Here is a 15,286-nt window from a genome sequence, read left to right as displayed (position 1 = left end):
GTCTACATCTCTTTCTCCTGATAAATCCCTCTTCCCCTTCCCAGGATCACCTCTCACCCCTTTCAGCTTTAGAGGCAGGCATGGATCCCAGGATGGACACGGAGAGTGCCCCTTGGAGGTTTTGCAGCAACTGTGGGGAAAGAGGCATTTGTTTTTTGTGCGATTTGCCAGGTTGATGGAATGGCTGGTCACCATCCTGTTCTCTACTTGAGGTTGAAGCCAACAAAGAAGAAAAAGCTCAGAGATGGAGAGAATAGGCTGTCTGGATGTCAGCGAGCCCCTGGATCCAGCCATACCTGAAGCTAACCACACCTCTGGATTAACCTGTTTATATGAGCCAATGCATGTCTCTTTTGCTCAAATCATCCTGAGTTGGGTTTTTGTCTTAGAAAGGGTCCTGATAAATCAGTTCTGAGGTATACTTGACATGCCATAAAACCTACCCATTTTGTCTACTGCCATTGAGATAGAGAACATTTCAAGCTCTGGGACCACCCCTGATCTGCCTTGGTTGTAGAGATTGATTTTGTATTTTCTAGAATTTCGTATAAATATGATCGTTTAGTGTATACTCTTTTGCATCTGGCTTCATTCCGCATGTCTTTGAGATTTCACCCATGCTGTGTGCCTTAGTAGTTCATGCCTTACTTCTGAGCCTTCTACCGTGGGGATGTACGAGTTTGTGCAACCTTTTTTTTTTTTTTTTTAAAGATTTTATTTATTTATTTGAGAGAGAGACAGGGAGAGAGAGCACGAGTGAGGAGAAGGGCAAAGAGAGAAGCAGACTCCCCTGGAGCTGGGAGCCTGATGCGGGACTCGATCTTGGGACTCCGGGATCATGACCTGAGCCGAAGGCAGTCGTCCAACTGTGCAACCTTTATAAGATGGTGGATAGTCAGGCTGTTCCCAGATTGTGACTATTATGAATAAAACTGTTTTGAACACTGAACCCAGGTCTTTGTGTAGGCATACGTTTACATTTTTGTGCCTAGACATCAGTCTCACTTCACAGTTGAGGAGGCCAAGGGTCAGGAGGGTAGAATGACTTGTCCAAGGTCACACAGCTGAGGGCTCCTGTGGCTTGCACTAGGAACACAAAGGAGGGCAGTGATGCAGCTGGGTGCGTGGGGGTCCTTTAATAAACGACTTCAGACTGCTTGGGGAGGGGGCGTGTAGAATCACGCTGCTCAAGAACATCATTGCTGTCGTTGCCAGTTGGGATGGTCAGAATGAGTTGTAGCCATGTTGTCTTTATCTTTTCATATCATTTGTTTCCTCTGTGGATGCTGCTGTGTGAGATGATACCTACTAAACAGACTGCATTCGAGAAGCCAGAATCGACTTCCCCAATTATCTGAGCTGATAATCACCCAACAAGCTTGTACGAAGATTGGAGTTGAAATCACTCCAGCCCAGACTGGAGACCTGCTTTTTTCTTTTCCTGGCTTAGGACCAACAAATCATGAACCCATCCCCGTAGGGGAGGAGGTCAAGTTGGTAAGCCCTGATTTAGTCCAGCCTCTCCTCTCCCAGGTGCTTCAGCCAGATCTCTCCCTCCTGGGCTTCTCTCTGCTGAGGTCAGCCCTTGGAGGTCAAGTGTGCATGTTTTGAACTCCACAGGGGTCAGTGTCCTAGGGACTCTCAGTCAGCCCTGGGTCCAGCTGTGCCAAATCCAGATGCACCTCTGGGTCTTCCTCTCCTTCATCTGAGCCCCCTACAACTGAAGGAGTACTGGCTCCTATAGCTTAGCTGGGGCTGCACCCTTTGGTGAAGCTTTCCCCAAGTTCTCTGGGCAAAATCAACACACAGCCCGTCCAGTTCACCTCCTGGGGTGGGGTGCTGGTGGTGTGGACACTGCTAAGTGCTTCATGTGCCTTCTCTCCAACCTCTCAACAACCCTAGGGGAGACACTATTATCCCCATTTTACTGTGGGGGAAACTGAGGCACGGAGACCTAGGTGTATCATACACAGAAAGCTGGTGGCATTGTATGCATCACATGTGCCTCTACAGAGTCTGTCTGCTCCCCTGCCCACCAGACTCCTGGCTGCGGCTGTTCCACACTGAGCTGCCCAGCACTGCCTCTCCACTGGCTGACCCACCCAGGGCAAAGGGTCTGGCTCCCGCATGGCCAGCAAAGGGGCTAGAGAGCCCACTCCTGGAGCATGGAGGGAGTTCATTCTCAGTGACGTGCTCTGAGCCGTAGGAGGTGGGAGGACAGACTCCTCTCCCTCCTTCCCACCCTCTGGCTCTTTGAGGCACGTTTCCCATGTGTGGTCTGGCGTAAAGCAGGGTCCAGCGTAAAGCAGGGACTGCACGGTTCTCATCACCTCCTGTTGCTTCCCCTCCTCCCCTCCCATGCCATCCCCTCTTATTTCTCCTCCCTCTTGCCCTGCAGTTCCCTCTCAAAGTCAGCAGTACCCAGTCCCTAGCCAAAAGCTCTGTTTTCTGGGGAGCTCAGGGGGTGTGGCCCCAGGGTCTAAACGGAGCTGGCTGCAGAGAATGTGGGACAAGAGAAAGATGCATTACAGCATTCCCTGGGGGGCGGGGAGTAGGTGGGGGGCCAGGGGGGAGTAGTAGGGGCCAGGGACATTGCCAAATTCATCAGAGCATTCCCCTTTCTCTCCCCCACGCCCTCTGCAACCTATTAACTAGGTTTCATCCATCAAATCCTGTCTGACACCCCCCCCATTCCAGAGCCCCACTAACCTCTGTCCAGGAGAGTGGAGTCCGTGCTCCCTGATGCCCTACTTGCTAGTAGGTGATGCTTCGAGATACTCAGCCCCTCCGAGTCACTTTCCCCTTCTGTAAAATGGGGACAAGAATGGTTTTACCACATAGGACTGCTGAGCGGCTTAACTGACACTTGGTTTTGTGTCTGGCACGTAGTAGGTGTAGATGCCCTTGTGGATGCTCCCTGTCCAATGTCACCTCTTCCAAGTCCAGCCCTGCTCTCTCAAAAAGGCCTCTCCTCCATTCTCAGTCCCTATTGAGTCTACAGGGCTGTCCCCCACCCCAGTCTCATATCTGTCCCCAGACCCACACCAATCAGCACATCCCAAATACTGACCTGACCTCAAGGATCAGCTCACGTCTGGGAATGAGACCCAAGTTGGAGTGGTCCTTTGTCACAGTGTCCTGGAGTTTCTGGAACAGTAAGGGAAGAGGTGATTGCTCTTTGTTGAGATCACTAGCTCAGAGCTATCAAAGGCCATTTTTACTATGTGGCCATTAGAGAATGAGGTCAGAAGGCAGCAGAGCCAAAAGGTAGAGCAGGACACCAAATGCTGAGGATGTCTCCAGAGCTCCTGGATCCAGGCATGTCAGAAGCTAGTTAACCCCTGGAATTTTTAGGAATTAGCACACAGATGAAATTTCTCTCTCCCCCCACCCCCGCCCCCCTTCCCCCCCCCCCCCCACTTAAGCCAGTTTGGGTTGAGTTTCTGTGACTTAAAACTGAAGTGGTCTGGACTGATGCAGTAGGTTCTGTGTATAATTGCTGTTACTGCAATTAATATTATTCTAAATGGGCACCTGGGTGGCTCAGCGGGTTAAGCCTCTGCCTTCGGCTCAGGTCATGATCTCAGGGTCCTGGGATGGAGCCCCGCATCAGGCTCTCTGCTCAGTGGGGAGCCTGCTTCCTCCCCGCCCCACAAGCATGCCTCTCTGCTTGCTTATGACCTCTCTCTGTCAAATAAATAAATAAAATCTTTAAAAAATACATTATTATTATAAAATGCATCACCAGGATGATGCAGGCGTGGGGAAGCCTAGGCCAGATTCCCCCAGGGCCTATTGCTGCTCTGCTGCTCTCCATGCATCACACCCCGGATTTCAGCTGCCCAGCCTTGGGCTGTATCCCAGGTAAATGGTATTTGCCGCAGGGCAGATGGGCTAATAGACACCTGTTGCTTGAAAAAACGAAGTCGGCCCATCGCCCACTGCTGCCTCTATTGTGCCCTGCCTTCCAACTCCTATGCCAGGTACACATTTTGCCCTCTCTGCTTGTCCTTGGCCACCGTCCGATCCCACTGTGGTGTCTGCCAAGAGACCATCTTGGCAACAGCTGTTTTCAGTGTCCTCCCGAGGGCCTCATTCATCCCCTTTACCTGTTCAGCTAGTGTTTATAAAAAAACAAACAAACAAACAAACAAAACTACCAGAAGTGTCTATTATAGATTCCTATCTCCCCTGCTCACAAAAATTAACTCAAAATGCTTTAAGGATCTCACTCAAAGACCAGAAGCCATGAAATGCCTGGAAGAAAACATAGGGAAAAAGCTCCTTGGTAATGATTTTTTGGATATTAACACCTAAAGCACCAGCAACAAAATAAAAAATGAACAAGCAGGATTACATCAAAGCAAAAAGCTTCTGGGTAGCAAAAGAATTCATCCACAAGGTGGAAAGCCTACCTACAGAATGGAAAAAATATTTGCAAATCATATCTGATTGGGGGTTACTATCCAAAATATATAAAGAATGCATGCACCTCGAGAGCAAAAAGTCAGGGAGTTTATTAAAAAGAGACAGGGGCACCTGGGTGGCTCAGTTGGTGAAGCATCTGCCATCAGCTCCGGTCGTGATCTCGGGGTCCTGGGATCAAGTCCCGCCTCGGGCTCCCTGCTTAACCCTCTGCTCCTCCCTCCACTTGTTCTCTCCCTCAAATAAATAAAGTCTTCAAAAAATAAAAATAGGCAAAGGACCCAAAGAGACATTTTTCCAGAAAAGACATACAGACAGTCAACAGGTACACGAACAGTGCTGAACATCACTCATCATCAAGGAAATGCAAATCAAAACCACAATTAGATAACGGCCTCACAAGTGGTAACAGATGTTGATGAGGATGTGGGAAAGGGGGATTGTAAACTGGCACAGCCACTGTGGAGAACAGGATGGAGGCTCTTGGAAAGATTGAAGAGAGAAATACCATAGGATCCAGTCATTTCACTACTGGGCATTTACCCAAACAAGACAAAAACTAATTCAAAAGATCTGTGCACCCCTGTGTTCACTGGAATATTATTTACAGTAGCCAAGGTGTGGAAGCAACCAAAGTGTTGGTCAACAGACGAAGGGGTGAGGAACGTGTGGAGTGTATACACGATGGAACATTACTCGGCCATACAAAAGAATAGAATCTTCCCGTTCTTGACAACATGGATGGACCTGGAGGATATTATGCAACATGAAATAAGTCAGACAGAGAAAGACAAATACCATGATTTCACTTACAGGTCACATCCAAAACAGAACAAATGAACAAACAACCCAACAACCAGATGTTTAAATACAGAAAACAAGCTGGTGGTTGCTGTTAAGGGGGGAGATGGGCAAAATAGGTGAATGAAATTAAGAGGTACAAACTTCTATAAATCACGGAGATATAATTTCCGCTGGGGGATTTAGTCAATAATATTGTAATAATGTTGTATGGTGACTGATGGTGACTACATTTATCATGGTGGGTTATGAGTAATGTACAGAAACATCAAATCACTATGTTGTACACCCAAAACTAATATGACATTGTCAACTATAGTTCAATAATAACAATTTTTTAATTTTAATTAGAATGACTCTATGATCCAGCAATTCTATTTTGGGGAATATATCAGAAGGAAGTGAAAACACTACGTCAAAGACGTACCCCCACATTCATAGTAGCATTATTTAAAATAACCAAGATGTGAACAAAACATAAGTATCCATTGACTGGTGAGTGGATAAAGGAAATGTTACACACACACAATGGATTATCATTCAGCCATAAAAACAAGGAAATCCTGCCATCTGTGACAAAGTGGATGAAACTTGAGGGTATTATGCTAAGTGAAATAAATCAGACAGAAAAAGACAAATACTGTATGATTTCACTTATATGGTGAATCTGAAGACCAAAACTCATAGAAAAAGAGATCAGATTTGTGGTTACAAGAGACACAGGAGGGACTGGGGGATTGGATGAAGGTGTTCAAAAGATACAAACTCCCAGTAATAGATAAGTTTTGGGGATGTATTGATCCAACGTGACAACAATAGCTAACACCGCTTATCTGAAAGGTAAGAGCAATATGTCCTGAGAGTTCTTGTCATCACAGGGAAAATAACATGCTTTTCTCTTTTTCTTTTTGTATCTGTAGAGAGGATGCATGTAAACTAAACTTACTGTGGTAATCATTTCACAATGTATTTGAGTTAAGTCGGTCTGCTGTACATCTTCAACGTTCCTGGTGCTGTATGCTAATTATATCTCTTGATGGGGGGGGGTAGGGAGGAGGCATCCATTAGGCTGGGTACCGGAGACAGATGCAAAAATGAATAATGCTTTGCCTGCCTTCAGGGAGCTTCTGTGTTAGTGAGGGTGGGGGGTATACGTTGACAATTTGAGTACAGTTAAGTGATGTTTGGCACTTGGATAATTATCTGGTATTCTTCTACAGACCAGATAACGAAACAACTCTGAAGAGCATCTTTTGATTCTAAGATGAGCTGGAATTCATCAGGTTATCTAAGAAAAGTTGGCAGTGCAGGCAGGGGGGCCTGGGACTCTGGGAGGGTAGAGAAGTGCCTCCTACTCTCTAAGCTCTGTACTCAGCCTCCCAAACCAATCTAATAGCTAAACTGGCGTCTGTCCCATTGTTCTGATGGAGAAACAGGCTCAGAGAGGTGAGAAAAAAGTCCCTGAGCAGGAATGGGATCTGGACCCAAGTCACTGTGCTGTAGCTGTGGGCATCTCTGGGCATCTCTGGAGTGAAGCGCGGCAGGAGCTTTGGAACTGACTGAGTTCTGGATGCCCCCTGACAGTACAGGCTGTCGGCCAGCTCCCGAAGAACCCTGTATCGGTAACACTGTGGCTCTTCCGCATTCTTGCTTGGGTAACAGCTATTGGTTGCCCTGTCTCCATCTCTCATCCCAACTCCCGGTAGGAGTTGTATGTTGCAGTTGTCCCCACGTCTCCCACAACCCTGGACCCTCTGTCAACGTCTGGCCCGTGGTAGTCTCAGCACCCTGGGTATCCCCCCTGCATCCCTTCTCCCTTTCTTCCCAGAACAGCCTTGCCCTTCCCCTGGAGAAATCCTCTTCTACTGCTCTACAGGGCCCTGGGAAAGCGTAACTTCCTGGTAACCAGAGGGTCACATGACCCTGGGCAGGCCAATCAGAGTTCAGTGTGAGCTGGATTGGCCCAAGGGGTGGACAGCTGAGCCAATCAGAATCCTTCCCTGGAATATTCTGCATTTTCCCCTTGGATCGTGAGCTGTATTACCAGAGGCCCTGTGTTGGGGCCTGGAAGAATGAGACCCTGAGAGAGCTGGTAGCCATCAGCCCTTCTGCCTTTCCATTCCCACAACCCCCCTGAAACTTTTAGTTATTATCAAAATAATGTAGGAACATGGTAACAAATTGAACAGTACCAAAGAGCTCATAAAGGAAAGCAGCAGGCTCCTCCCTGTTCTTCCTGCTTCATTCCAGAGGCAAACTATTTGATACATTTCCTTCTGTATTTTTTTCTGATGTTTACTTCATAACTCTAGATAAGATGCTTCTACACCCATTTCTTGGTTTATAACTTTAGACCAAATCCACGGATTTCTCCGAAAGGTCTGTGAGAACTGAGTTCACTTACACTCCTACTTCCTCCTCCTCCACTGAGGCTTAGAGCACAACTAGTAGGCACATACTGGTTACCTATATCTAAATGTCTATTTCTTTTGTCCACCTTTAGGCAGTTTATCCTGTCTTGCCAGCCCTTTTTAGAATTAAGGATAAATATGGCTATCCCTACCAGTCCTCTGCCCATTCACCTGCCACCTTGGTCAGCAATAAGATTTTTTACGTTGTCTGTGGCTTTCCTATTTCCTTCTGCCCCATAATCGAGTTTTTACTGCTTTGCCCACGTGTTGACTCAAAGGATCAAAAGCCATGAAACAGCAATTAAATGATGGTAATTGTTAAATCCTGCTTACTGCCAATACCCTCTTAACTGAAGCTCACTGGATTGGGGTTTCTGCTGGTTGTGGCCAGTATGTCCCAACTTACTCAAATTTTGGTGGAACTGGATGAGATCTAGCCATGTGCCACAGAGACAAAGCTCCTCTGGGACTGTTTTGTGGACCTGGAACCTGCATGTTACCCACGGCCTGTGCCCAAAAGGGCTCTGTGCTCTGTTTTATGTCCTGCTGACACCGTCTTGAAATTCATAATCACTTTTGAACAAAAGTGCTCACAATAATACGGCCGGTCCTGAGCTCATCGCCTTGCTAACAAAAGGCTGAACCTCCTAAGAAACTCTCCTTGGGCAGGCAGGGTCCTTAGGCAAGTCCTGAAGCAGACATGGGCATCTAAACTAAGACGCCATGGGCCTGAGCACTGACTGGTGAAGGTAGCCCACCTTGTGAGATCAGGATGGGCTTCTCCAAGCCTCTTCTTACAGAGAGCTGAAAGGTTGGCAAACCTGGGAAGTGGGAGTGTCCACATAGTATAGAGAGCACCAAGGCTGAGTGGTCAGTGCAGGGTCCCATGCTTATAAATGGCAGGTCCTAGATTCAAATCCTGACCTGATTCCGGACCCCCCACTTTCTCTGTTCCACCATCTGCCTCCAGAGTAGTGGTGGCATATGAGGCAGCACCCAGGTTTGAGTTCCAGGCCTGCTCCCAATTTGCTGTGTGTCCTTTAGTGAGGGGCTTGCCCTCTCTGGACCATTTACCCCAGGGTCCACTGAGGGAGTGGATAAACTTTAAAAGTTTCTTTTAAATAGAATCACTACATGCCAGATAATAGAAAATAGTACATTTCTTCTATAGACAGAGCCTAGCTCATAAATGCAGAAGGAATGAAATATAATACCATTTTGCAGTCCCTAACAAATTCAATGCTTGAATGGCTGCTAACATTACAGAAAAAAAGAGACTACGATACCATGTGTCTCTTGCTGGAAGAGCTTAACACCATCTGAGGTAGTCTTGTCAAAAAAAAAAAAAATCAAACTTGAATCTGATCAGGCCTCTGCTAACTACCAAGTTCCAGGATAGAGGACAGAAGACTACACTGTATCACACCACTGGACAGCAATAAGCAAACTGCCCCAAGACAAATACCTGGTTTCTTCCCATGAATACCTAAAAACCAAACCAAACTCTAGACCCAAAGAAACTCAAAACTGATTAACCCACCCATTGCAAGATGTAGACCTTATTTGGATCAAAATTTAAACTATATTTTTAAAAAGGCAATTATTAAAAAAAGCGATTATGCAACAGTTGGAAATTTGAACAGGGACTGGGTCTTTGATAAGATGAAGACTTTTTGGTCTAACAATGGTGTCACGATTACGGTGTAGTTTGTAAGGAAGAGCCCTTTTTGAGATACACGCTGACATATTTATGGATGAAATGATGTCACATTTGGCATCCTGCTTCAAAATCATCCCAGAGGAGGGGTGTGGCCTGGGGGGGGTTTGCTCTCGATGAGGCAGGATGGGCTGGTGGGTCGATGATTCCTGTAGCTGAGTGATAGGGACAGGAGGATTGGTTATGTTGTCATCTCTGGCTTCACGTATAACCAATTACAGTTTCTACAAGTTTCTTTTCAGTTTTTCAAAAGTTCCTTCAGCCCGTAGGAAGGGTCCATGGGGACCCCAGCTGAGAGTGGGAGATGGGGGTGTGGAGAAGATCCACCCCTTCCCTGACTAGGGTTGGGGGGCTGATTTAGGGAACACAGTTCTTGTGCCCACCCCCGGCCCCCTGTGGCCAGGCTGGGCCCTGGGGTGTTGTGGTCGCTAGGCCCAGATGCTGATCTGAAGCGTGCCTTTCCCTGTGTTGGGATGAGCTAACAGAGCTGGACACTGTAATTATAGATCTCTGGCCCCAGCCCACAAGCCCAGCTCTCCCCTCCCTGGGGGACGCTGGCTCTGCATTCCAGGCACATCTCTAGCCACGTCAAGTCATCTGGCTGCCAGCACAGGGCAGGAGAAGGTGCGGCAGCTGGTGGGAACTTGGGGGCATTCCCAGACACATTTCCCATAACACCCCTGGTGCCCAAGGCGTGGCCAGGGCTGGGCGCTGAGGACCCAGAGGGTCAGAAGGCCATTCTCAGGCCCACCACCCAGGAGTGCTCCCCCAAGGGAGTGGGTGCCAACCCCCTTGGTGCACATAGTGCCTATGTGACCTTGACAAGATGCTTTCCCTCCCTAGGTCTTGGGTTCCCCATCCAACAGAAGGCAGCACAGTGTTTCTCAATGGGCTGTTATTGATGTTCAGGATGGAGGATCCTTCCTAGCCTTCCTAGCCCCCTGCCCATTCAACACCACCAGCAGTCCCTGTCACTACGCCAACCAAAAAACACCCCACGCATTTCCAACCATCCCCCAATCACAACCCACTGTGGGTCTCTTAGGACCTTGCCAAGCCCATGGCTCTGTGCATCTGTGTTTCTGGAGAATTCAGGACAAACTAAGGAAAGGAGGGGTAGACATCATTCATGCAGCTGACAGTCTTGTGGGGAGCTGATCTTTGGATGGGTCTTGAAGTATAAGTAGGAGTTTGCTAGGTGAGCAAGAAGGTATGGGGACTGGGCCAGGGGGCCCGGAGGCTACTAGGTGGAAGGGTTGGCCTGGGTGTGGCCTAGAGATATGAAAGAGCCTGTAGTGTCTAGAGAAGTACAGAAGGTTCCTGGGGCCCCAAGCTTTTTCCTCTGCTGAGAAACCAGGCAGCAGAGGTGGGACATTGACTGTGGACCACAGGAAATCAGCCAGGAGCTTCCTATGGGGCAGGAACAGTTTTTTCCACCATAGTCCCTCTAGACTGAGAGATCCCCAACACCTACGCACAAGTCAGGAGAATGTCTTCGTCTTCCTAGGAAGAACCCATGCGTCAGAAGTGCAAAGAAGTAGGTCTGCAGCTGGGATCTCTCCTGCCCCAGTGGCCCCAGGGAGGGAGGGTTGGGAGAGACTGGGAGGTAACAGAGAGGGAGGGGGCTGCTCAAGCTCCTTGGATCACTGAAGAGGCCTTTGTGTCTGAGCACGAGTGTGAGTGTGTAAAAGTAGGTGAACAAATGTGTGTGATTGTGTGCGCGGACCCCTAAGAAAAGAAAACCAAACACATTCCATAAATTAGATTGTGTCCAGGCTCTTGCAGGGGACAAATGGAGTGGGGGACCCTCTGGATGAAGGGAGCTGGCAGACCTCTCAGAGCAGGTGGCACTCGAGCAGAAAACTGACAGTGGACATTTCCTGGGCCTGGGCCATCAAAAGCACTCTCCTTCCTAGCAGGATTTGGGGGGATGGCCTCTCCCCGCTGGACAGAGCCTACCAAGCTCCCTCTGCCCTCCCCTAGCCACAGGGGGCCAGCGGACCCAGTGTGGCCAGGGAGAACCTCCTTCTGATTGAGGCGGAGTGCAACGGCGGATTCCTGCCCATCCTTCCACTTGGCCCCCTGAAGTGGTCTCGGTTCTTGCCCCTTCCCCCAGCCTGGTTTTCTGAGCCGCTGTGGGTGTGCCCGTCTCGGGTTTGGGCTCCGAAAAAAGCAAAAGCCAGAAGAGGAGTGTGAGGGGAACTGATGAGGCTCACATAGGAGGTTTGCCGAGAGTCCTCCCCTCCTGTGATACTTTGGGAAGGGGGTTGCCGAGGCCACTGTGCTTCCCAGAGCCGGCCCCTCGGCCTGGCACACACCCATGTGCACACACACTCAGGCACCCTGGCGGGCCTTGCAGGGAGGAAATGCCAGCTGCATGTCTTTCAGGCTCTTCCAGCCTCCCAAGAGACTCCACTGCGCTCTGACACTTCCTCTGAGCCATGTCGGAGAGCAGGCCTGGTTGCCTGGGCGGGCCTCCGGCGGGGGCCTGTGACTCAGGGCTCAGTCAGGCGGAGGCAGGATGTCAGCACCATTCACTGGGCCACGAGGAATCTCTCTGCTATTTATAGGCAGCGTAACTGCTGGCCCAGCCTGGCAGGGAAGAGGCAGCCTCTGCCACAGGGATGTGGGGGGAGTGGGAGTAGCGAGTCCAGGATTAGGAGGAAGCCAGGCCTCACCACCCCCTCCATCTGCCTCAGGGGGCTCCAGACTAGGAGTGAACTGGACTAGCCATTCCACTCCAGAATAGTTGAGGCCCGGGGCAGGCCAGGACAGTGAGCCCAGAGCCTGCAGGAACCACGAAGGAAGCACACCTGAGGTGATGGATACTTGGGTGGCGTGGCCTGTGGTGGCCCTGGAAGGGTGGGCCTTGTGAAAGGGGTCAGGCGGAGGTAGTACCCAGAGGCCAGGAGTCCTGAAGTTCAGCCCCAGAGAATGCACCCTATGCATCCTGTATTCGGGTCCCAACTTGCTTTGTCTGTCAAGGACCCTCAATAAGCCCATTTAACAGAAGTCAAAACTGAGGCTCAGCCTGTTTGTTTGTTTTAAGATTTTATTGATTTGACAGAGAAACAATGAAGAGGGAACACAAGCAAAGGCAGTGGGAGAGGGAGAAGCAGGATTCCCACCGAGCAGGGAGACTGATGTGGGGCTCGATCCCAGGACCCCGGAATCATGACCCAAGCCTAAGGCAGACGGTTAGTGACTGAGCCACCCAGGTGCCCCGAGGCTCAACTTGTTTACGTAGTTGTCCAGTTTGACGCATGCGCAGAAAAGTGCCCCATGGGTACCAGTGTGCAAAGGGGAGCTATACCCCCCATCACGGGGTGCTGTGAGGACTGAATGAGCTCACATTGGCTGTTACCGGTCACCATCTTTTTACCATCCACGTGGCTTACTTTGTCCCTGGCTGAGCTTTGCGTCTCTGATCACATTGGAATATTCACATGTCACGTGTTCGCCTGTCGCCTGCACTGGGCAGGGTGAGGAAAGCGTCTTGCTCCCCCTGTGACCGCAGCCCCCAGCTCAGCGCCTGGAACAGGAGCAGCTGCTTTTTGGCCTGCCCCGCCTCAAGGACCTTCAGAGTTCCCCTACCCTCTGCCTCTGCGGCAGCACCCCGGCTGCGTGGTGTTTGTGCACCTGGCAGACACGCAAAAACTGGAAGGACCACTGCTTCCAGAGGGGCTGTGGGATGGGGAGCCAGGCTCCAAGCTCCAGGTCCTTTGTCCTCCTGTGCTCCTTGTGAGATCCAATTTCCTGAACATGAGGCCCTGCCACTGGAGGCTCCTCACCCTTCCTTCCACTCCACACCCATTACCTCCTAAGAGCATCAGCAAACCTCAGGGTCTTCTCTGGGTCTTGCAAATTTTGCAACCTCTGACCATCTCCAAAAGCCATCTCTTCCTGGGACACAATGAGGGCATACGGGAGGGAATAGGGAGAGGGAATAAGGCTGGGAGTGGAGGAGGGAGGCTTGGTTCTGAGACTCCCTGAGGGACTTAGGAGTTCATGTAAAGGGAAAAGGGGCCCAAGGGGTGAAGATCTTGGGGAGGGGAGGTGCGCCTTCAAGAATGCGGATGGAGGGGTGCCTGGGTGGCTCAGTGGGTTAAGCCTCTGCCTTCAGCTCAGGTCATGATCTCAGGGTCCTGGGATCGAGCCCCGCATCGGGCTCCCTGCTCGGTGGGGGAGCCTGCTTCACCCTCTCTCTCTGCCTGCCTCTCTGCCTACTTGTGATCTCTGTCAAATCAATAAATAAAATCTAAAAAAAAAAAAAAAAAGAATGTGGATAGAAGAATGGAACGCCTGGGTAGCTCCGTCGGGTTCAGCTCAGGCCATCATCTTAGGGTCGTGAGATGGAGCTCCACGATAGGCTCTATCTACTCTGGTCGTGGAGCCTGTTTGCGATTCTCTCCCTCTCCCTCTTCCTCCCCACTCTGTCCCTCCCCCTGCTTGCAGGTGTGCACTCTCTTTCAAATAAATAGGATCTTAAGGGAAAAAAAAAAAAAGAATATGGAAGAAGCTCCGGGTGGCTGAAGGCCTGAGGCGGGGAGTCCCGGGGTGTGGCGGTGGGTAGTAGGAGACTGATCTCCAGGCCCTGAGGTCAGGTGAAGAGTCCTTCTGAACACAACACTGGAACCCATCAAGGTTGTCAGGCAGGTGCGGTCTAGAAAACTCCCTCTGGCCGCGGTGGGTAAAGGGGCTGGAGGGGACAAGCCAGTGGCAAGAGGACCAATTAGACACCACTGCAGCCTTCGTGGTGAGAGATGAACTTGGGATAGAGTGGAAACATGGGAGGGATGGGAGGGGGAGACTGGGACAGAGCTATGATGTGGCTTTGACCGGCCTCCCTGAGCCCCACCCTCACTGATGAAGGTTGGGGTGACCAGGGTGGGGAGAGGAGAAGGCCCAGGAGACCTTGTCACCTGTGCCAGCTGGATGGGTGCAGAAATGACATCATTTTCGTGTACTTAACACAAGGTAAACAGGGGTGAAAAAACCCAAGCACTCATTATCTAACTTGGTCGCTGGCGGCTGGCTCCTTAACAACCTGTTTCCTGGGATTCTGCAGGCCTCTAGCAGGGTGGGGGGCGCCGGGCGGAGGGGCTTCCCTTCCCTGTGCACGGTGAGTGTGATACTGGCCCCTTTGCCTGGGCCTTTTCCTTTGAGTCATTCTCTCCATGTTCATGGAGCTCAGAGCCCGCTGAAGGCCAGGCACCTGGCTGGCAACTGGGGCGGGGCAGAGAGCAGAAACAAGTGTGTTCGCGGGACAGGGAGGGGATTTGACTTTAGCAACCAGGTGGGCTTGGGACCCTCTAAGGAAGGAAGTGGGGAAACCAGCGGGGAGGTTGTCATAAAGCATTCCAGCACAAGCTGGACACATCCTAGAAGACGCCTTGCAGATCATTCAGTCTGAACTCTTGATTCTACAGATAGGTAAACTGAGGCCCAGAGATGTCAGAGGATGTATCTAGAGTCATATAGTGGGCAAGAAGCAGGGGCAAGACTGAAATTTAGGTGTGCTGATGTCAGTGCTCCTTTCTGACAAATCCACTGAGAACCGGCTGACTTCAGAAGAGGAAGAAAGAAAAGCAGCGAAGCTTATAGTCTGGCCTTCCCTAAGCTCTCACCATCTGACCACACACTGGTGTGGGCTTTCCAGAAGGTCAGAGAGAGAAATGTTTTCTTGCTGGGTGGGTCCCAAGTGCTTTCCCTTTGTCCCTGGAACCCACCCCACAATCCAATCAGATCTTCCTCCTTGCGGAAAGAGCCAAAGGCTGACCAACACTGGCCACGCAGCCTCAGGGGAATGGGCTGTGGGCCAGCACGGGGAGCACCTGGCCCCTCTCCATCCTCCCTTCATAAAAAGCCTCAGTGAGGGACAACTTCCCAAGGAGGGCTGCGGCCCAGCAAGTCCCCGCAGGCCACCTACACT

General features: G+C 50.3%; 1 protein-coding gene across 1 annotated transcript in view; it reads left to right on the top strand.

Moving 5' to 3' along the window:
- Positions 1-949, top strand: part of LOC101690806 (collagen alpha-2(I) chain-like) — a 28,592-nt gene extending 27,643 nt beyond the window's left edge. The window contains exon 8 of the mRNA XM_045070295.1: positions 45-949. Coding sequence (XP_044926230.1) covers positions 45-176 — 132 coding nt within the window. The 3' untranslated portion in view covers positions 177-949. The remainder of the gene's footprint in view (positions 1-44) is intronic.
- The last annotated feature ends 14,337 nt before the right edge of the window (positions 950-15,286 follow it).

This window comes from Mustela putorius, unplaced genomic scaffold (assembly GCF_011764305.1).
Source record: "Mustela putorius furo isolate JIRA1106 unplaced genomic scaffold, ASM1176430v1.1 tig00003962_pilon_pilon_pilon, whole genome shotgun sequence".
Taxonomy (NCBI): Eukaryota; Metazoa; Chordata; class Mammalia; order Carnivora; family Mustelidae; genus Mustela; species Mustela putorius.
The sequence above is the reverse complement of the archived record's forward strand: the minus strand, read 5'-3'. Positions and strand labels throughout refer to the sequence as shown.